We start from the raw sequence: 20,106 nt of genomic DNA, 5'->3' as shown, positions 1-20,106 counted from the left end.
GCTTGTCAGATCGTTTGCCAGATGATGCATTCATCATCATCATCACGTTTCGCGTCTCGCAGGCTATCAGGCGAGCAACCGCTGTCTCTTTATCCGGCATAAAAGACCCAGACTGCGTTTGAGGAAGAGCTTGGAGTTGAGAGCGGTTTGGTCGCAGGGCGTGAGGAGCGTTCCGAGAAAATTCCATCCCGGATGAAGACTGCGACACATTCGACCAGTCGCCGACACTGTGCCGCCTCAGGCCCGTCTTCGCAGCCGGTTGCGCTGCTGCAAGGAGCCTACAGCAGGGCTAATCCCATGGCCGCCATGACGGTACCGCATCCAAGTTTGGCCAGGTGTGCATCGTATCCCGTCTGATCGCCGTCTTATGGTCTTGCCCCCGTCTGACACGGCAATGAGATGAGGCCTCTTCAGTGCTTCCCTCCAAGACTACCTATCGTGTCCACCTGCCATTGCCATTGAAGACCGGCCAGCTGAACCTTACGGATGATCATCTGTTATGCGTCCACCCGCCAAATCGCACCAAAAGCTTTCCCATTCGCAACGTGGGTTCCGCACGACGCTCTTGACTGCTGCCGAGTCTGTCATGTTTTGTTGTAACCTTGCATATTCGTACGCCAGAGACGTGTCTGGAATGCTCCTTGTATGCGTGAGAGGCGGCTGAGGCAAGCGATCGACGTTCGTTCGTATGCGAATGGCGGCGCGTTCAAAGTTGTATGCCTGCGAAGGAGACAACGTTGTGATGCGGTCGTCAGCGGAGGAGGTACCTGGCTACCTGTCAGTGTGTACTCAAGATAACGCCGCTGGGTGAGGCGGGCACAGAACTCCGTACCATGTTGAGGCCAGCTTGAGCAAACATGCAGTCGCCTTGAGCATGGTGTTCCACATCTCGGCATATCCGGACCGATCGCCACCTCAGCTGTCGCAAGGGTACTTACGGTTCTGTCCTTCTCTGCGGAGAGCTCAGCCGCGGACGCAAGCCGGCGGTCACGGCGTGACGGCTTCCAATGCGAAACAGTCTCAGTCCTCGGCGACCTGTTGGTTCTAAGGGAAGAGGGTTCTCTTTGCCTGCTGTCGCTCCAGTCGCTATGTCGCAGAAACTGTAGTCTGTTGCCTCCTTTGTCCGTCTTGGGAGCCAGCGGCTTTACGCTGCGCACTGCGACAACAACCAAGATCGAGACCTCCTGGGGTACCACACTACTTCGCAAGGATAAAGAGTTTGTGAACTGTTTGAATGTGCCAGTCGCGGCGGTCGCAGCATTCCCCATGGCCGCCGCTACCGTCGCCTGCCGTTGTGTGCGTATGCATAGCCGCTTGCCGACAGAGCGACAGCCGTCAAGACCGCCTATCGGAGAGCGATGTGCGTCGAGTCGTTCCTCGTGTTCGTGGTGTTGGCGCGAGTGTGTTCGGTGTTGGGGGTGCGGTGCCGCGGAGATGATGCAGACGTGAACCAGCCGCAGCGGCAGGCCGGCGATGGCCTGGAGTGGCAGACTGAGTTCATGCGGCCCATCTCTGTCGCTGCCTCTAAAGAAGGAAGATGTCAGTTGTCAAGCAGCACGATGGGTCTGTTGAGATCTACCCCGCCGCCGACTCGGAGGCGTCAAAGCCGCGACTGAACGGTTCTCTCTCGATCCGCCACCTCCGCAGGAGGCAACAAGTAATACACCCAGGAGGAGATGAACTTACAGTGCTGCGATGAAAGGCGGTTCATGTATCGGTGCTTCCCTCGCGTGAGCGCTGGAGCGCAGACGGGAAAGTTGCTTCGCACCGCATGCCCTTCGTCGGCAGAGCGCCCTCAGGTGCAATTTCCGCTATCCTGGATTTTGCAAGACTTATCACGACGTCGCCGCAAGTTATTCGGATGCTCATTTCGTCGTTTCGGGGTGATGTGGTTTGCGTCGTGGTGTTGGTCGCGGGGGTGGTGGCGGAGTCGTCAATGAAGTTGCGGACATAGAGCTGAGGCCCCAACACCCTCGCCTCAAGTTGCGAACATCAAATCGGCCGACTGCGCACAGCGCCTATGCCTCCTGATCTCGCTAGTCACAGGGACGCTTGGTACTGCAGCACAGCTGGAATCATAACAAAGTCTACATCGGGGGACGTCTCAGTGCGCTTGCTAAAGGCTATCCCTTGTCTGAGACTGGATGATGACCGCAACGCATCAATAATCGTGGCTGGCCAAGTCGACATCCGTAACACGTTGACAAGGCTGCACTCAGCCCGCAAGCAAAGATTGCACCGACCGCATGTGCCGCTTAGTCGAGAAGGCTGCGGTCACTAGAGCACGTCACGCTTGAGATATGCACGTGTGATCATGATCTCCTGTTCAATCTGCTTCCTTTCCAGCACAGAGTTCTGATGTCATTATCTGGCAGCACCAGTCTCGTTGGCTGCTGTTTACCCCAGAGTCTGGGTTCATTCATTGAGGATGGACGCATGTCTGCGGCCATGCTATACAAGCTGCACTATGACGCATGTCGCTCGGCGGTGTCATTGAGTACTATTCGCATAGTCGTGCCGTTGATGGTGCAGAAGCTCGTGGATGGCACTGCAAAGTCCAGAGATTGCAGCCGATCACATGCCATCTGCATGAAGTCAAAGGAACCCACGAAAAGCACACGATCATAAGTACTGATCAGTCTCTTGTTCGTACATATTGCACAAACGAATGGGGCTATGTACAAGCCTCGCAAATGCCCTTGAATGTGTTATCCTACGCTCAGTCAGGGGTTGGAAGATGACTAGCCAACACCAGTAACACGACCTTCTCGTCGGTTGATGGAGAACGAAAGTCGAACAATCGACTCGCATTAGACGTTGCTGGGTGAAGGAGCGCGATGTCCTGCGCCCGCCCAATCGCCCAGTGAAGCCGCAAATCCAAAATTTCCAAGGCACACAAACCAACCAAGGTCCGTTGGATATATAAAGAAAGTAAATCGTCGTTATTTCACTAACTAGTGGTCATAGGAAAGGATGTAGGTGCCGCGGGCACCGAACCTTTTGCTGTTTTCGTATCCATATCTTGTTTTTTTTTGCTCCCGCGTTCGACTCTTCCCAGAGGCAAACAATAAGTCAAAGGGCTCGCTTTTTGCCCGCACCTTCACCTCGGCTCCGCGGTTTCTGTTGGGCGCAGAAGAATGTTTTCACCGCGTGGCACTGGCTTTGCGGGCATTGCGGTTCACCTCATTTTTGTTCCTGGAAGCGCCCGTAAACGGGACTCCACGAATTCGTGTCAGCGAATTATGTTGAACATGCCTCTCCCGGCCTCGCTGGCTATATATTTGCAAATATTCGTCGTTATTCCACTAACTCGTGAATCTAGGAGAGATGTAGGTGCCCCCAATTGGGGGTACCGAACTCTTTGCTCCCGCGTTCGAATCCGCGCATGCTCGACATCAAGTCGGGTTTCTTGTTTTTTTGCTCGCGGGGGCTAATTGAGCGCGACTGGCTGCATTACTATGCACGTGCCGTGCCGCCTAATACCATAGCTTAATAGCACATGAGCGATTTGGGGTATTCTAGATCTAGTATCAGAGATTCTCGACAGAGACATAGTAAGCATGCGGCACGAAGAGTCTTGCAGAACGGCAGCGAGAAGACTCTTAAGGTTGTTGGCACCACCAGGGGCACAGAAGACGTGCCGCATGCTATAGACAAAACGTGAGGCAGTCGAGCAGCTATATTCGATGACGCCCCTGGAAACTATAGTAATATCGGCAGCTGGCGATAGATGAAGAGGAGCATGCTGTGTACATCACGAGAAGGCAGGCCGTTCGAAGGACTTGCTGACTTCGAACCGCTGGGGTCGGGCGAGGGCTTAATGTCCCCTTGCAGCTGCGATACTCCACGAGAGTGTCATTTTCTAGATGCATCGGCCTGCATTGCGCGACAAGCCCTGCCGATACAGGACTGTGCAATTCATACATGATGTCTGGAAGTTGCGATCTCACGACATCTTGGTGGGGCGAAATTGACCGATGTGGCGTTAGTACCACGCTAAGGCGACTTCACCAAACCTCAACACAGCGGAGAGAGGCTCGACGATTGCGATTAAAAGACATCACGATTGAGACTATTGCATGAAAAGATGCAGGTTTCAGGAAATTGGGATCATTGTTATGCCCTCACATATTTCGACTGAGCCATTTCACCGGCTGCGGCTGCAGGCCGTCATCCTTCGCTGTCCTTGCCTTCGACCACGTCAACACAAACTGAGAAGTCGTCCTCACACTTCCACGAACGAGGAACTCGATCTCTCAAGGCTCGCAGGAACTCTCTGTGGCCTGCGCCCATGCATCGATCAGCCACCGCCTGATACCTGTTGGTATCTCCAGAGCCTCCCTCTTCTGTGCCTACAGGCGGGATATAGTCAAGGAAATATAACTCTTCAGCAACATCGAGAAGGTCTGACCGAGCTTGAGCGGCCATTGACTCCAATATGGCTTCAAAGTTTGTAGGCGACATGTCGAAGAGCTCTGCGCGGCCACCGACATCCTCGACGACCTTGTGTATAGCGTTGTCCATTGTTCGAATGTATGCCTCCATTTCTAGAGCGCGAATGGGTGTACGTCCAACATCCTTCTCCTCCTCCGATTGGCATTCGTAGTAATGGTAGCCGAGGCTCGTGAAGGATAGTGTCTTGGATTCCGGGCTAAGGGTATGATAGACACCTGCGTCCCTGAGCCCCTGGTCACGACCGTACTGAGCCGCTGTGGGGTCAAGGTACGTTCCGGTACCGTTCAATCGGGCGGGATTCTCGGGGCGACAGAGGTTGTGTTCGTCGGTCGGTGTGATCCTGAACATAGAGTGCCAAGCGGCGACGGGTAGTCTGAGCATAGCCGGTCCCGAGCCTTCCTCCTGCCAGTAGGCGACCTCTACCTCTTGGTCGGGCTCGACGTGATCGATATGGGCTTCGTGTACTTCCATCGAGGGGGTAAGACCTGAAGAGGTTAGCCTTAGTTTGGATCGCGCTGGATGTAATGGCGGACACAAACCTTCGGTGAAGAAAGCCACTGTCGGGGCAAATGCCTCCAGAACAAGGACACACTTGTTGTGTGACAGGTAGGCATGTCTTGCCTTGAGGGAAAAGGATTGGTTCTCCAGTACTGATACCTCGCCTGGATGGCCTTCGATATTGCGCACTCCTATGCAAAGTGAACTTCCGCTCTCGTCGGCAACCTCATACATGACCGACAAGCGGTTCGTCGCGTCGCTGAATTCGAGAAACAGGCGGTTGACGATGCGGTCGACGCGATACAGATCCCTGTCCGCCCTCTCCTGAACGTGAGTGCGGACGCTGCGGTATCTGCCATCTTCGAAGAATACAGGAACCCCTGGATGGTCTGCCATTGCGTCCTGCGGTTCGGGGTCCGTTTCGAGTGTGCGAGAGCGCATAGTTTGACGGCGGCCGGAAGGTGTTATGGGTGTCGCGGAGGTGAGAGATATCGCGCGATTTGGGAAGGGGATAGCGGGGTTTGTGTCCAAAATGTCGTTCAGAGGAGACGGTGCACGAGCGGAGCGAAAAGAAGGGTCCAACTGTCTCACTTTCTCACTCCAGTCACTGTCACCGCCGACGACTTGTCCGCACAGAACCGATCCCTGAACAACGCCGACAATGTCCTCCCCCAGCGCACCTTCAACAGCCAGACTCACGATCGAGGAGGTTCTTAAAGTCTTCCTCATCGCATTCAACGCCGCCGTGGCCGCATTTCGCCCAATCTCTGTCACTTCTTTCGGCGTCAGCGACCTTGGCAACAACCATATACGGGTGACACTCGATCGCCAGAGCCACGGTCAAGTGCCCGTAGGGACCTCAGAAGCGCTCGAGATCTCTTACAAGAAGCTGAATCTGTGCGACACCTTCTGCACGATCTTCTACGACGAGGTCGAGATGCGACTACACTGTAAACTTCCTGATCGTAGCTTCGACGCCGGGCCCTAGTAATTAACCTCATTCCTACAGCATACGACGTCAACGTCGATTATGCCGTACTCGAGAATCCAAGGCCGACCCAAGTCCTCCACATCCGCAACGAAGAGACCTCGATGCGCCATTCTATCCTTGTCATCCGCAAGCAAGACGAATCCGAGATCATCTTTGATGGCACAGCAGAGCAATTCGGGTGGCCAGCGACGATCGCGATTATAAGCGGCGACAAATTTTGGCCTCATTACACCCGTGATGGGCAATACAAACTCGACTTGTACCACAGAGATATGAGTCTGGAAGACCACAAAGAGTTTTGCCAGGGATATTGGCACAAAATTGGGATCAGCTTGCGCGAGATGCTGCAGAGCCTCAACTGGGCTAAGTTGGAGGGCATGGCGACTGGCGATCGAGAAGACTACGTACGTGGGGAAGCGACGCAAAGGGCCCGGGATGCTGCTAAAGCTTGTTGGGGATAGAGAAGACACATAGTCCTTGGCTAGCTGTCCTATCAGTTGCTTGCCGGCTTGTACGTAGGCAATTTGTACTCTGCAGAGGACAATACATGCCGGGTTTCATGCTGCGGAAGCTCATCGTCAGCCTCAGAAGCTGTGGCATCTAGATGATATCAGTTTACTGCGTGAATAGTATACGAGAACCGCTGTTCTGGGCGTGCGTATGTTCAATCGTCGGGTACGCCAAGGCTGAAAGTCAACCAGGGAGACATCCCAACATCGCGTAGCTGGAATCACGCAAAAGTTTTTGGAGGATACTTGGACTCAGATGAGCTTGTAGAGTCCATCGATGATGATTGGAAGCACGGGTTAATGAGTTGCGGTGTAATGATTTAATTGGTCTTTGCCCGCGCGCAAAGAAGCTACCTAAGAAAGTTGATGCCTCGTCACCTCGAGTCCCGACGCTCGCTCCAAAGACTCCATGACCTTCGCATGACCGGTGCCCATACATGATTTAGCCAGGGCTTTCCAGTGTGTGTTCCTGTTGAGATTGCCTGGGATGTACTTGTTGTCGAGGTAGTTCACCAGGACGTCGAGATCCGCCTTGACGGAGCTCAGGATGTCATGCTCCAGAGCACCCCACTTGTCATCATTGCCGCCCCTGATGAGGTGTTGGGAGTAATTGTATCCCAAGGAGAAGAACTCTATCGGTACTTTCACTTCCTCGTCCGGGTATGCAGGGTATCCTCTGACGGGGTATACGCCCGCGGGTCGTAGGTACTGGGGCGCTGAGGGGTCGATGTAGGCGCCCTCTCCGTCGTCGTTGGGGGAGGTGATTTTGAACACCGTGTGTTTTTGGGCGATCCGCCTTCTCCTGCCGGTCGAGCTCTCGATGCAGACGACGGGTTTGATCTCGTAGACCCCGTGTATCTCCACCTCTTCGAAATCGATTGGAAGGCGTAGTTCTACGTCATAGTTTGTTAGCGGTGAGAATCTCTTGTAAACAATCGAAAAACTACTCACCCTCGACTAGCCAAGCCAAAAGACCCGCTAGGAGCTTGCACGCAAAGACGCAGTAGTTGTGCGACTTGAATGCTTTGAAGCTCTCGTCTGTCACGGACCTTCGCTCTCGAGCGAGAATTCCGGGACTGATATCCCATTTGAGGCGGAAGCGCAGATGTAGCTGACCGCCCACTTCCCTCGCGCTCAGAAGCTTGCGCTGATCGACCGCTTCTGTGGTCATGGAGAATATGTTGACCATGAGCGCTGTTGTACGAGCGAAGCTCGGGTCTGGCTGCCGCGCTTGCTGGATGTTCATGTTGGCTTGGATTTGCTTGTCGCGTGCGGGTACGACGGGGAAGGTATTGATGAGGAGGCTTTTGGAGATGAGGAGCTCGAGAAGGAGAGGAGTTTTGAAGACAGGGTGAGGGCGGGGTGGGCGGCGCTCGTCAGTGGTGAAGCAGAGATATCGAGCCTGGTGTTTTGGTCTCGCGCTAGCCCCCCGACGCTCCTCCGCCGGACTGACAAACGCACCAACGACTATCTCTGCGCTCGCATTACTGCATCCTGGTCCAATATTGATAGCACATGAATGGAGACTTCACTTCAGGAGTCACTTCAGGGGCGCCGTAAGCGTTCATCTGAATAGTCGAACGTGCAGGCTTTGAGGAGGTCAAAAGCGCTATCAAAGAGCATCGCCAGCTCAATAGTTACATGATGGTGCAGTCCAGGAGCGCAGATACAGCGCTGCCTACATTTATATCTTTACGTTGCTCCGTGCCTGCCTTCGTGCATGCGCAGAAGGAGACAGTGCTGACAGCCAACACTCTCCTCGGCTCGCAGTACTGATACGATGCTCTCATACTGCTCAAACAAGTCTCGTTGCGAAGGGAATCATTATGCGAGCCCAAAAGGGAAGGCAGTTCAGGGCAGGAGCTGCAAGATGTCCGCTGGGCTATGTCGCGTCACAAAGCTAGCACTGCTGTAGCAGATAGTCTGCATTCTAGGAATGTAAATGAAGCAAAGGTCGACGCTGAAAAGACACAACGCGCTCGTCGCGATCACATCTGGTTAATGCCGATTACTATCGCCAGCGAACAGCTGGGAGCTCTTTGTCGGCGCTTTACAGCAGCAGGACGGATGAATGTAGGGGAGATGCTGCAGGTCACAGATACCGTTGTAAGAATAGAGTAGAGGGCATCTCGTAAGCGCTCTGATTGAGCAGACGCGGAGTGATGCGCAGCAAAGGCAGTGAAGTACAACCTCGGGAGATGGTGTCAGCGAGCAAAAACGTTGGTATAGGACTTAGACAAACACCATGAGACTGCCTGAAAGTCCCGATAGAACTTGCAGGTGCTCTCTTGGGTGGTATACAAGTAGATCTAGCCAATGTTGTGATGGGGAACGCGTCATTCTCCGCACTGTCACCTAGCCAATCTCCGCACCCCCGCCGCACTTGGTCCAGGAAAACACAGAACCAAAAAGAACAGTTTGTCTTCACCAGTTTGCTACTCAAGAGAATCGAATTAGCAAAAAAACCTGTATTCATAACTTTATAGTGCCTGGACACTGTCGTGTGGAAGACCTGGATATGTTAGCGGGGTTCTCAAGAGTAAACAGCAACTATCTACCTGCACCATCCTAGTGATGGTGGGCCTAACTACGGTACAAAGTACACATCCTTGCCCCGGATGGTGAAATGTAGATCCATTAGATGTATTATATGGTCAAGTGGTATCTGCGGGTATAGTGGGGCAGGAAGATTTCATGGCCAGTCTCGTGGGGGTGAAGGACTGGCCGGAGCGGGCACAAACATTGAGCTCGTGCCCCTTCTGAGTCCCCCACGCGCTTGGTAAGCCCCGTGACTTGTTTTGATGAGGCTGCGATGGTCGTGACACCGGCTACTGGTGTTTGACGCGTCACTGAGGATGGCTTCCAGCTTGTCAGCGCTTTTTGACCTGACGATGGCTTTGACTTCATCAATGAGCCTTTCCCGCGCTTAAGCATGCTCTGAGCGATCTCCGCGTCTACAGTATATGCTCCAGGTGCCGTAATATGGTCTAGTCAGCTCCACGAGTTTATGCGCCAGCCTTGATGTTCACATCACGTCACTCCATGAGGCCGGGTTTCAGCTGCAATCTCTGTCCTTGCGGCATGTTGAAATCACAAACACGATTTATACCCGTGCCAATTTTCCGGCAGATCTGACCCAGTGGTCTCACGGCATCTAGAGAAATGCTCAGTCTGCCAGCCTGTCGCGCAGCTTGATGCTGGTGACGTTGTGTAACATTCACGTCGTCAATCATCATCACGAGCTTGGAGGAGACATCATGATATGTACTGTGCTGGATTGATCTGCTGAGCGATTGTATGCTGCTACTTCTACTACCGGAGACAGCGCGCAGGCTGATCTCCTTGCGCTGGTCTAACTGCCCCTTGCCCTACACGCCGGCCTCCTTCCTACTTGGCTTCCTTCGAAGTGTCGCTCTGGCTATTGTTCCATATCCTTCGCATCGATGAGGGTGTTATGGGAAGTCGCGATCGGAAGGTAGGCGTGGCTCTCGGCCAAAGATGACCGAGTTAGTAGTGATCATGTAGAGAATGTAGCGATCTTTCTTCGTGTTTCTCCACACGAGGCCGAGGCGTGAGTAGAGAACAAAAGACTGAGCGACGACGAAGACGAGCCATGAGAGATAGATGAAGACGATGGCCGAGTAAGAGGTATAGCAGTCATGTTGTCCGCGCGGTGAACCTTCAGTCAAAAGGGATGAGGCGCCTGCGTTTTGTCAGTTCGTTGTTTTCCAGATCCAGACAACTCGCGTACAAACATAGCCTCCCTGGGCCTTCATACCGGAGTCTTCTTCTGGCGGGCGGCATGCATGTATGAGCCAGGCTTGCCATAGCCCTTATAGTCTGCCACGCTGTTGGAGTGCCACCTGCCCCTCATGGCCTCACGAAGATCTTCGAACGCCTGAGCCCATCCAAGTATTCCAGACCCCTGCTGGTACAGTCTTATGCTGCGCGCTATCGTATCGTCCATTTCCTTCTCGGTGACCTCGGCGCCAGCAACGGCCAGGAGCGTCTCCACAGTGCCTGCCTTCTGGAAGACCAGGGCAAGGAGGAGAAGGGGGCTGTCGTCTTCGAACAGATGTGGCGCGTTGATGAGCGTCCAGCGGTGCAAGTAGAAGTACCTGAATGAGATCTCCGTGGCGGGCCCGGTCAAGAGCATGTCCGCGTCGGCGCTCGCATCAGCCTTGTTGGCTTCGTTGAAGGGATAGTCGTGCATGCAGGCGGCCACGCTCGAGACATAGGTTCCGCTGCCCTTCTTCGTGTGGGGAGCTGCTCTGATGCGAATGCGACAGAGTGGATGCTCGCCCTTTGGCTTGATCCGACATGCCTCCTCGATGGCTGCAAGAGCGGTGGGCCATTCTTTATCCGCCGCCAATGTCTTCGTCTTCGTGTAGTAGTTCTCTGGCAGAGACCTGGATTTGTGTGTTAGCTGGTTCATTGATGATTTGAGCTTCTGTTGAACTTACTTGAGCTTCGCCATTGGGTCTCCGCCGTAGTGGTTGGCGCAGCCAGTCAGTATTGTCTCCAAGACCTGCTTCTGAGTGACGATGGCCGCCATGTTGTTTGTGGAGAGAGGATTTGATTGAACTTTCGAAAGATGGCGGGTCAGTCCGAAAGTCTGGTCAAAGTTGTAAGTCGACAGGCTACTCTGGGATTATGCGCGTCCCCGTTTGTGCGCTAGTTGTGGCACTCGGACGCCCACACCGGGAGCAGATGTGAAGGCAATTCTCACTACCCTCTCCATCTTCTGCTACCAATCCGATACTTTCCCCCCACAATCATGGCCACTGAGTCTCCTCAAGCCGGCGTGCGCGTCGCAGCTACCCTTCCAGCCCATTCTCTTCGCCAGATCCTTCTTGTGCATCTTATCATATTCCAAGAGGCGCTATTTGGCTGCCATGTCTTCGGAATCAGGATATCATGGCTAAACCGAACGTCACGACCTGGTGTTCCGGAAGCGCTCTTCGACTACGATCGATCGGAATTTGGGCGCCCGGATACATCACGACTGAGCCCAGGGAGTGAATATCGCGCAGTGATCTTCAAGCACTATTGCGAGACATTCTGCGTCATGATGAAGCCTTTCGTAACCCGGCACCTCTGTGGTAAGGAACAAGGCCCGTTGGACAGTATGCGCGCTTGAACAGTAACTGACAGCGAGCAGAGCTTCTCGGCATCGGCCACACGGTTACTTGGATCAATTTCATAGCCAAACCGCATTTCCGCATACTCACAGATTGGGCAGAGATGCATGAATTGATATCCCACTCTTGTCTATTGATATCCGATGGTAACGATGGGAACTATGTCTTCGATGGCACTGCCGATCAATATGGACGAGACTGGAAGACACATTGGTTCATGGCACGGGAGGAGCTTGTTGCAAACTTTCTGGATCCCAAGTACTCGGACCCGAGGGACATTTGGACGACGGACGAACAGGGGGAGGTCGCCAAGTGCGAGAGGCTTGAGGGAAAGGATTGCAACCACGGATACTGGGCGGTCGGATACTGGGTAGTCGCGCGCAGGCGTATGGAGCAGATATTCCAGGAGCTGAACTGGGCATCTCTCCGTGGGCTGTCGGACGACGATGTGGAGGAACGTATCCGTTCCCTGAGCATGGCCAAGTTTGAGGCGGTATTCGAGGAAGCGCAGTTGGATTAGATGAGCCTTCCTTACACTGTCCTCGATCCGCCGACAACCTGGTTACAGTACATATTACAGTAAAGTTCTCGTGCATCTTGGTAATCGTAAATCGTCAGTGAATGTGCTCCAGAACTGACAGGGATGCACCGACGTACCTTTAGCGCTAAAATCCAAGGACAAATTGTGGCTGCCCCTCCGTACCCTCACAGCCTCCAGGACACCAAAACACTCGAGCAGAAGCCGTCCTCCTGCTCACATCTCCATCATGACACCGGTCAATCCCACCACCACCGCACCACCTCTGTCCCTGGAAGAGGTCCTGCACGTTTACCTACGTTGTTTCGACGCAGCCGCTGACGCCGCCCCACGAGTCTCAGCCGCATACGCACGGGCGTATAAAACCAACTCCGTGCCATTCAAAGTCTGGCAAGTCTGGTCGACCGAAGATCTAAAGACCGACCCGCCCAAACAGCTTGAACGCTTCTCCTTCCTGCCGCCGGGGCTCAACGAAGCACTCGCGCGGCAAAACATGTGTGATTGGTTCTGCATGGTCCTCGAGGAGGAGGTGGATAAGAAGGTCGGGGAATTGTTCCGTGGGCGCGCAGAATGGTTGAGATGTTGGCCGAGGGTCAACTTCATGACGTCTTGGCGCAGTCTGAGGCATAAGCCCGTCGCGGTGCTAATGCACTCGGTCCTGCGAGTTACGACAGAAGACGGCCAGAGGGTGGTCATGGACGGTACCCTGGGGCAATTTCGTTGGGCGCATTCGACTTGGCTCCAAACATGGACACAGTGGTGCGCCAAACGCCTAGACACCACCAAGGGGGACAATGGCTGGCATTTCGTTTCGAGCGAAGCGAAGCAGGAGGTATGTGAGTACTCTGTGGATTTAGCAGAGGGTTACTGGGCTACTATCTTCTGGAGGCTGAGGGATTTGTTCCAAGAGCTGGACTGGATGGAGTTGAGGAGACGAGAGAAGGATGAGCGTATCGTTTACGTCGACGAGCTGGCCCGAGCAAAGTTTGCAGACCTTCTTGTAAAGGCATTCGATGTCTGATCAAAGCAAGGACTGAGATGAGGACCGAGAGGAATAGATAGACATTCAACTTCGAAAACGATGAGAAATCACTGAAAGAATATGCATATGCACAATACCTGAACTATACAAGCCAAGAAGACACAGCCCCTACCTCGTTACGCCGTCGGTGCCCACTTGCTCTTCGTTCTGATCCTTGCCCCGAAGATGTAGAACAGAATGGGTACAGGGAGAAATAACACACAGATGAACGCCAGAAGGCTGGTCGCCCATGGTACACCGAGTTTAGTGTACATTGCATGTGTGAACAGTGGAAAGAAGGCGCCCGCGAACGAGCGAATGAAGGTGTTGACTGCGATGGCGCTGTTGGAATAAAAGCCATAGCAGTCGATGAGGTAGCTCATTCCCTGCCAGAAAGGCACCATGCAACCAAACCCGAGAAGGGCAACGGAAAGCACCTGCGGTACCCACGAGATGTTTGGATTGCTAGTCCAGGCGAACCAGAATAGGCCGACAGGAAGTGCGATGGCTCCGAGTATCATGGGCGGCAGGCGTTCCTCCGGGATGACCTTGCCGTGTTTATGAAATGCGCGCGTAAATCCAGTCGCTGAACTGTAAGCAATACAGCCAGCGCCCATCAGAATGCCAACTATAAAGGCGCCGAACGGGAGCTGAGAGACCCCTAGAGACCAGCCACGTTCCTCATAGAATGACACGGGAAACTATCGATTGTCAGACCCTCGTAGCAAGAAAGGCATGGACGTAGACTCACAGCTTCGAAAAGCAGATAGACAATGCCGTACAAGAAGCTCATGTAAGCTGTCACCAACGCCAAGATGGGTTCCTGGAAGAACATGATGAATGGCCGTAAGAGGTAAACGTTCAGCACTTTGTCGAGAGTCAACTTGTTCTCGTCTGCCGCAGCGTGATATTCGTTGTTGCCCGTGTCCTTTCGTAACTTTGCAGCTCGCAACTGCAGAATCCTGGCTGCAGAAGTCTCTGGTATGACGAGGAAGCCAATAACGCCGAACAGGCCGGCCATGATGAGAGTGATCCAGGATGTCCAGCGCCAGCCAAGATGCGACTCGGCGATGAAGCCACCAGCAATGGGTCCTGCTACTGGACCAGCGAATCCACCAGCGGCAAAAACACAGATAGCATACGACCTGGGGATAGGATCCCACAAGTCTGCAAGAGCTCCACCCACGACTGCGAGGGGTGCAGAGGCGAAGAGGCCGCCAAGAAAGCGGCCTACGCATATCGTCGTTATATTTTGGGCAAGAGCGACTGGGATCTGGAAGATAGCGAAGAGTGCGAAGCCGAACATGAGGGGAATCTTGCGACCTAGAACCTCTGACATTGGCCCGAAGGCAATCGGTCCAAATACGAATCCCTATGAACTTTTGTATTAGATACTGCGCCCATGGCCGTCGGGTGGGGGCTCCACGTACCAGGACAAACAACGCTACGCCAAGAGTAGCTGTGACCTTTTCGACATCGAACTTCTCCTGGACAATCCCGATGTTGACACTGAAGATAGAACTGGCGAATGTGACCGTGAAAACCATGAGGCCCATGGAAACTGTGATACCCCATCTTCGTTTGGGCGTCCAGTTCTTCGGGTTGCCGGGATCTTTGGGTCCATCGAACTCCACGAAAAAGCGATCTGTTTGTTCTGGTGGCATAGTGTTGTCTAAGCCTTTCTCCAGGCCATCCAAGACGTCTTCTTCGCTCTTTCTGGAACTGTCCTCTGTTACATCCAGTGTCTGCTCTGGGGACGTCCGAGGCTGTGCTGATGGTGGTGTAGACCGGGGGTCTATGCTGTGGGCTGTCGTCATACTGGAAGAGGCTTTGAGGTCGGTGATACACAGGCTTAGCTACGGCGACGGGGAATGGAGTATTTGTAGGATTCTACATGTCGGGCTTGTGGATATGTCATTATTTCCGGGGTTTGGGCGGATTTAACGATAAGGAAGCAACGACCTTCTGCAGCCGCCCCTTGACCCACCTTCAGCGCCGGGCCATCTACGCGAAGGGCGACTTGGCGTTTTACTGACGGTCTGGTCATGTCGCGCCATGGTGAGGCTCCGCAGCTGGATTGTTTGAACGCGCCTTCACGCAGAGGAAGGATGGCGAGGAGAAAGGGTAGATGCTGCGTCATCGATTTGTTGGGGACGATGGGGCCACCTTCCCTGAAGCCGACAAGCGCGAGCCATGGATGCGGCTACTTTTCCGGGCGACCCACCAACTCTCATCCGACCTCATCTCAGTCAGCCGTTCTGTACAACGCGACCTGTTGCCACGCCCTTATTTCTTTGTTTTTTCGCACATAGCGCATATCGCGCTCGCGGTCTCGGCAGCAATTCGACGCGAGCCCGTAGGTCACAACGACGCCTCGCACATCAGGGGCTCTGGTAGAATGGTGTCCGCGCTGAAGCTGGAAGATGACGTTTCGCGTTTGATACTAGATGCTCACATCCAGCACCCGTTTACTCTCTGCACATTGACCTTCTTCTACTCAAATTTCTCCAGGTCTTCTCCTACTACCACGCGACGGGCGCGACGCACTCATGACAATGTTCACCCAGGATGATACGACGACACGCACGCTTTACCGCGATATCACCGTACTGTTGCGACATTCCGAACACGCCTTCCTCGCCCCAAGAACACTCATTATCTTGGTCGTCCTCCGTTCTTCCGCATACCACTCTAGCTCCACAAAGGCTGGCAGAACATAGAGGACTATCAGGGGCAAAGACAATGCTAGGGGAGCACGCTGGCCGACAGCCTAAAACAACGCGGACAAGAGGAGAAGCAGCCATGTCGTCGGGATAAAGACGCATCAGCGCTGCATGATCTATGCCGTCCACCTTATCTTGGTTAAGGAGTACATTCTCGCTTCCTGCTCTAAGCCCGAGAGTCTCTACGATTACAATCGGTCCTGTTAAATCTGCTCCATCTCTGCGCCAGAGTTGTCTTCCTCGTACAAATCATCGGGATCCACGTCGTCTTCTTGGATGTCCTGCTTCAAAGCTTGCCACATCGCGTGCACATCGAGACTTTCCAGGTGCGGTATGTCCTTTACCCAAGATTCCTCAAGCTGAAAGAGGAGCTTCCGGCAAGAGCGGTCATACCATTCCCGTCCCACTGCAATACTGGATTCTTGGAGACAGCGTTCGATGTGCTCTTTTGTCACAAGAGTGAGCACAAGAAGCAAGACCCAACTCCTGTCGTGCAGTGTATGTGGTGCCTCGTACACTATCAGTGAAACGATATCTTCCCGGTCTTCCTGAGGAGTATCGAGCAGATCTTCGACGCTCATTCTCTCAAGTTGTTTCCACAGAACCTTGAACGTTTTTGTCGGGTTTACTGGAGGTCGTTGCTCATGTGCTTTCGATGGCAGGAACTCCCTATGCCAGGGCTCATGATTGGTCCTTGGTATCGAAACCGGAGATGATGGATCAATCTCTCCCACAAAGCGCAGTAAGATACCGATGTATTCCATCTCCCATTCCGTGGGAAATCCGACATGATTGTGCACTTTGAAAGGTGTTTCTAGGCCCACGGCTTGAGCTTTGTCGTAGTGCTCTTCCTCATAGAAGCTGTAATCTCTCAGATTCTTGGCCGACCACCAGCTGGGGCGCTTGGCTGCTCGGACCAAGATAGCTTCAAGCATCTGTTTCGCAGATATCGTGCCAGACTCCCTGTGCGGGCCGATGGAAGAGTTTGGTTTCGCTTTTGGGACCGCGCTGGTGCTTGCAGCTTTGCCTTTTGTCGTTTTGACGGTCTCACTTCCGACAGCACCTTCAGCTTCTTCGGACGTCGTTGTCTTGTCTCTTCGGCGAAGAGATGTGAAGCTTCGAGCCTTCCCTACCTGTTCCTTTGGCCACGTCCGACCAACAGCATGAAGCGGATCCACCTGTAGATTACCGACCACAACCAGAAACGCGTCGAATATATCCAAGCGGCTCTTGATCACAAGGTTTAGGAGTTTCACTGACCCTACGGTGTGGAGCGCTCTCCAGTCCTCTCTTGCCTGCACGCTGACACGCTTTGGCCAATACCAGGTCGGTGGCTCGGTTCCCAACAGGTAGTTGAAGTTTACGTGACCATCGCCGCCAGCCAAACGCCTTACTGCAATAATCTCTCCATCCACGACCGGATCTTTTGTATTCGGGGTTGACGCTTTCAGCCAGAGCTCGGCCATGTCGTCGGGGATTTCGATCGTGTCAGAGGTGGGGTAAGCAGTGCTTTCGCTGGTTGCTATCGTGGATGGCTCAGCCTGAGGCTGCGGTCCGTCGTTCTGCACGGCAGCAGTTGTTGGCTTTGATCGATCTTTTGACATGCTGTGTTTGGGATGATGATTGCGCAATCAAAGCAGGTAACGAGACGTTGATAACAGGCATAGAACACTTGCCCTCTTATACCAACGCCTGTTATACCAGCAATCATGTCACCATCACCAGTGTGGATTGTTGCAAGCTTGCTACATGTTACAAGTGGCTATATCAAACTTAAGAAATGAATTGACAGCTATGGAGTGTGGCAGCTGAAGCTATAGACATTTTCACACGGCTGACCCTGTCTACCTAGTTCTCGTCATCGGCCAACGCGACAGTCTTCTTAGTCTTCAACTTCTTTGCTGGCGGTTGCTCACCGATCGCAGCAGTGGATACCCTCTTGCCCGGTTTTCCAATTCTAGATGTTCCATCCACTACCCCCTCTCCGTTATCAGTCACCGCTGGCATGCCAGGTTTTCTTGAACCAGGGCCTGACTTCGCAGTCGCTTCTCTCTCCTCTGAGGCACCCTGATGCTGAGGGGCATGAGTCGGGGCTGGTAGATCTTGGTCAGCTTCAGTGCCATCTCCTTCAATCTCGTCATTCCCTGACTGGTCTTCAGCATCTTCTACTTCAACATGCTCGTCGTGTTCGTTCGCCAGCTTAACCCGTCTCCTACTCTTCAATGGCCGGGCGCTCTTCTCGTTGGCTGGAGCGTCGTCTTCATCTCCAGAGTTGTCTGTACTGTTGTCGTGTTCAGAATCGCTACGTTGTCCGCGGTCGGATTCAGGCCTCGGAGCAGCGTCATCATCTGGCTTTTCTGCGTTACTCTCGCTGGCGAACTGCTCGTCCTGCAGGGACTGCTGAAGCAACCAGAAGGTGTGTACTGCTTCGGCATAGCTCAGCTTCTTATGCTCCTGATACTCTTCCATGCAGGTATGGATAGTATCTCTAGAACGAGCGGCGTGCGCCATCAGCCCCACCTCCTCTTCCGCTTGCTCCGCTTCATCGTCTGAGAGTAAGGCCAGGGCGAGCAGATATGGCCAGGAGCCTGGCCTGGCGACATGGGGACTGTGGGTGATCATACGACGACCGAGGTCTTTCCGTTTCGCTATGGTTGGCGGCACAATCTTGACTAACAAGACTGGTCCAGTAGTACGCTTTCTCTGCCAAACATGGAAGTCCTCGATGAAGACAGTCCAGATGTTCGTCAACTTGATCTTGGATGTTTGTCCCGTTGTTGTTGCTGTTTCGTTGTCATCATTGGACGTTCCGACCTTATTCGATGCAGAAGTCCATATGACATTTACATCACTCAAGTTTTGATAAGTCTCTTCGTTGAGCTGGTTCTCATTGACCTGGTTTTCATCGGTCTCGCTGTCATCGGGGTTGCTGTCATCGATGTAAGGCTTCCAGATTATCTCGACGAGCTCTTGAGCACTTTTGGAGATGGATGCCATGGCTTTCGCCTCGTCCTCGTGCGTCGCATAGTGATAGCTTCCTTCCTCTGGTTCTACCAGCCACGATCTGGGCTGAAGGACCTCACTCAATATGAATATGAGCATCTGGTGCACACGGTCGTAGTCATCGTTGCTGAATCGTGTGATGAATTTCTCCGGCCCATCTGTCAGCGTGACTTTGTTGAGAACTCTTACTTGATACCAGCCAGGTACGTTCACATCTATCCAATGATTCTGTTCGACTTCCTCAAACCTCTCGACGGTCTTCTTGTACAACTTCGTAGCATGGGTCTTTCTCATCCACTCAAGCTCCCCATCGTTCCATATCAATACCTCCAAGTTACCTTTTTCCCATCTCTTCCTTCGCGCGATGATGATGGTCTTGTCGGGTCTCTTCGGGTTCTTCTCCTCTTTGCCGGCCAGCGCCGCCCACGCTATCTCGAATTCGGGGGGAACTTCGAGAGTTTGGGGATGTTGTTGCTCTTCTCCGTCAGTATCGATGGAAGTTGCGGGTTTAGCAGCTTTGGCCTTTTTCCTTCTCTTACTCGAATCCACCTTACCGTCGACATTCCCATTCTCATGTTCGTCATCATCTTCACTCAGATTTGGAACCCCCGCTCTCTTCTTTCGCGGCTTTGAACGATGCTCTGCTGTCGGTTCGCTTGCGATGCTTCTTGGCTTTGCCACCGCTTCGTCCATTTCAGTGTCGCCATCGCCGTTGCCCGATGGGTCCTCACCAAATACGAGTGTTTTCAAGCCAGACTTTGGTGGTACTGTTGTGTTGGTTGGCATCTTCGGCCCCGTGGTAATCTCTTCACGTCCAGCTTCGCTTTCGTCCATGTTGTTGCACACGTGTCGGATCTAAGGATTAACCGTTGATGAAGACTGTGTACGTGGGCGAGGGTGTTGATGTGAGCAAGTGAAGAAACCGATTGACTGAAGCCGAAGATCTTATGCTTTGCTCAGTTTGCTACATCTGCCAGGCTCTTTGTGCGTGGCCAAACCTCGTTATCATGTCATGACCGCATTCTCATCCCTTGCATTATGTCACGTCATGAGCAATCTAGCAAATAGACAGAAAGCCCCAGACGACTCCACTGTGCGTCCAGGGTGCTGCATTAGCGGATCTATATCCCGCGGACTTGTTGTCGGCTGGCGCTATTCCAGTAGCCGCGACGCTGTAACGTCCAGAAAAACGTCCAGGTTGTTATTGAAACACGACTTTGCCTCTGC

General features: G+C 53.3%; 9 protein-coding genes across 9 annotated transcripts; 3 read left to right on the top strand and 6 right to left on the bottom strand.

Moving 5' to 3' along the window:
* Positions 1-4,170: 4,170 nt before the first annotated feature.
* Positions 4,171-5,394, bottom strand: J4E92_005778 (uncharacterized protein; the record flags this gene model as incomplete). The annotated part of the gene is made up of 2 exons (XM_051497156.1): positions 4,171-4,940; positions 4,995-5,394. The coding sequence occupies 2 exons, from the start codon at positions 5,392-5,394 to the stop codon at positions 4,171-4,173; spliced, it is 1,170 nt and encodes a 389-aa protein (XP_051352816.1).
* A 220-nt stretch (positions 5,395-5,614) lies between these two features.
* J4E92_005777 (uncharacterized protein) lies at positions 5,615-6,405 on the top strand (the record flags this gene model as incomplete). The annotated part of the gene is made up of 2 exons (XM_051497155.1): positions 5,615-5,903; positions 5,963-6,405. 2 exons carry the CDS (start codon positions 5,615-5,617, stop codon positions 6,403-6,405), a joined length of 732 nt encoding a protein of 243 aa, XP_051352815.1.
* A 402-nt stretch (positions 6,406-6,807) lies between these two features.
* Positions 6,808-7,699, bottom strand: J4E92_005776 (uncharacterized protein; the record flags this gene model as incomplete). The annotated part of the gene is made up of 2 exons (XM_051497154.1): positions 6,808-7,346; positions 7,405-7,699. 2 exons carry the CDS (start codon positions 7,697-7,699, stop codon positions 6,808-6,810), a joined length of 834 nt encoding a protein of 277 aa, XP_051352814.1.
* Positions 7,700-10,225: 2,526 nt separating this feature from the next.
* J4E92_005775 (uncharacterized protein) lies at positions 10,226-11,008 on the bottom strand (the record flags this gene model as incomplete). Its single annotated transcript, XM_051497153.1, has 2 exons — positions 10,226-10,862; positions 10,917-11,008. The coding sequence occupies 2 exons, from the start codon at positions 11,006-11,008 to the stop codon at positions 10,226-10,228; spliced, it is 729 nt and encodes a 242-aa protein (XP_051352813.1).
* Positions 11,009-11,230: 222 nt separating this feature from the next.
* J4E92_005774 (uncharacterized protein) lies at positions 11,231-12,114 on the top strand (the record flags this gene model as incomplete). The annotated part of the gene is made up of 2 exons (XM_051497152.1): positions 11,231-11,579; positions 11,615-12,114. The coding sequence occupies 2 exons, from the start codon at positions 11,231-11,233 to the stop codon at positions 12,112-12,114; spliced, it is 849 nt and encodes a 282-aa protein (XP_051352812.1).
* A 247-nt stretch (positions 12,115-12,361) lies between these two features.
* J4E92_005773 (uncharacterized protein) lies at positions 12,362-13,153 on the top strand (the record flags this gene model as incomplete). The annotated part of the gene is made up of 1 exon (XM_051497151.1): positions 12,362-13,153. One exon carries the CDS (start codon positions 12,362-12,364, stop codon positions 13,151-13,153), a length of 792 nt encoding a protein of 263 aa, XP_051352811.1.
* A 137-nt stretch (positions 13,154-13,290) lies between these two features.
* J4E92_005772 (uncharacterized protein) lies at positions 13,291-14,970 on the bottom strand (the record flags this gene model as incomplete). Its single annotated transcript, XM_051497150.1, has 3 exons — positions 13,291-13,854; positions 13,905-14,525; positions 14,584-14,970. 3 exons carry the CDS (start codon positions 14,968-14,970, stop codon positions 13,291-13,293), a joined length of 1,572 nt encoding a protein of 523 aa, XP_051352810.1.
* A 1,109-nt stretch (positions 14,971-16,079) lies between these two features.
* Positions 16,080-17,480, bottom strand: J4E92_005771 (uncharacterized protein; the record flags this gene model as incomplete). The annotated part of the gene is made up of 1 exon (XM_051497149.1): positions 16,080-17,480. One exon carries the CDS (start codon positions 17,478-17,480, stop codon positions 16,080-16,082), a length of 1,401 nt encoding a protein of 466 aa, XP_051352809.1.
* A 244-nt stretch (positions 17,481-17,724) lies between these two features.
* J4E92_005770 (uncharacterized protein) lies at positions 17,725-19,713 on the bottom strand (the record flags this gene model as incomplete). The annotated part of the gene is made up of 1 exon (XM_051497148.1): positions 17,725-19,713. The coding sequence occupies one exon, from the start codon at positions 19,711-19,713 to the stop codon at positions 17,725-17,727; it is 1,989 nt and encodes a 662-aa protein (XP_051352808.1).
* Between the last annotated feature and the right edge of the window lie 393 nt (positions 19,714-20,106).

Source organism: Alternaria infectoria (assembly GCF_024043175.1).
Source record: "Alternaria infectoria strain BMP 0036 chromosome Unknown scaffold_8, whole genome shotgun sequence".
NCBI classification, from domain to species: Eukaryota; Fungi; Ascomycota; class Dothideomycetes; order Pleosporales; family Pleosporaceae; genus Alternaria; species Alternaria infectoria.
Note: the sequence above shows the minus strand (reverse complement) of the source record. Positions and strands in the feature narration are given on the sequence as shown.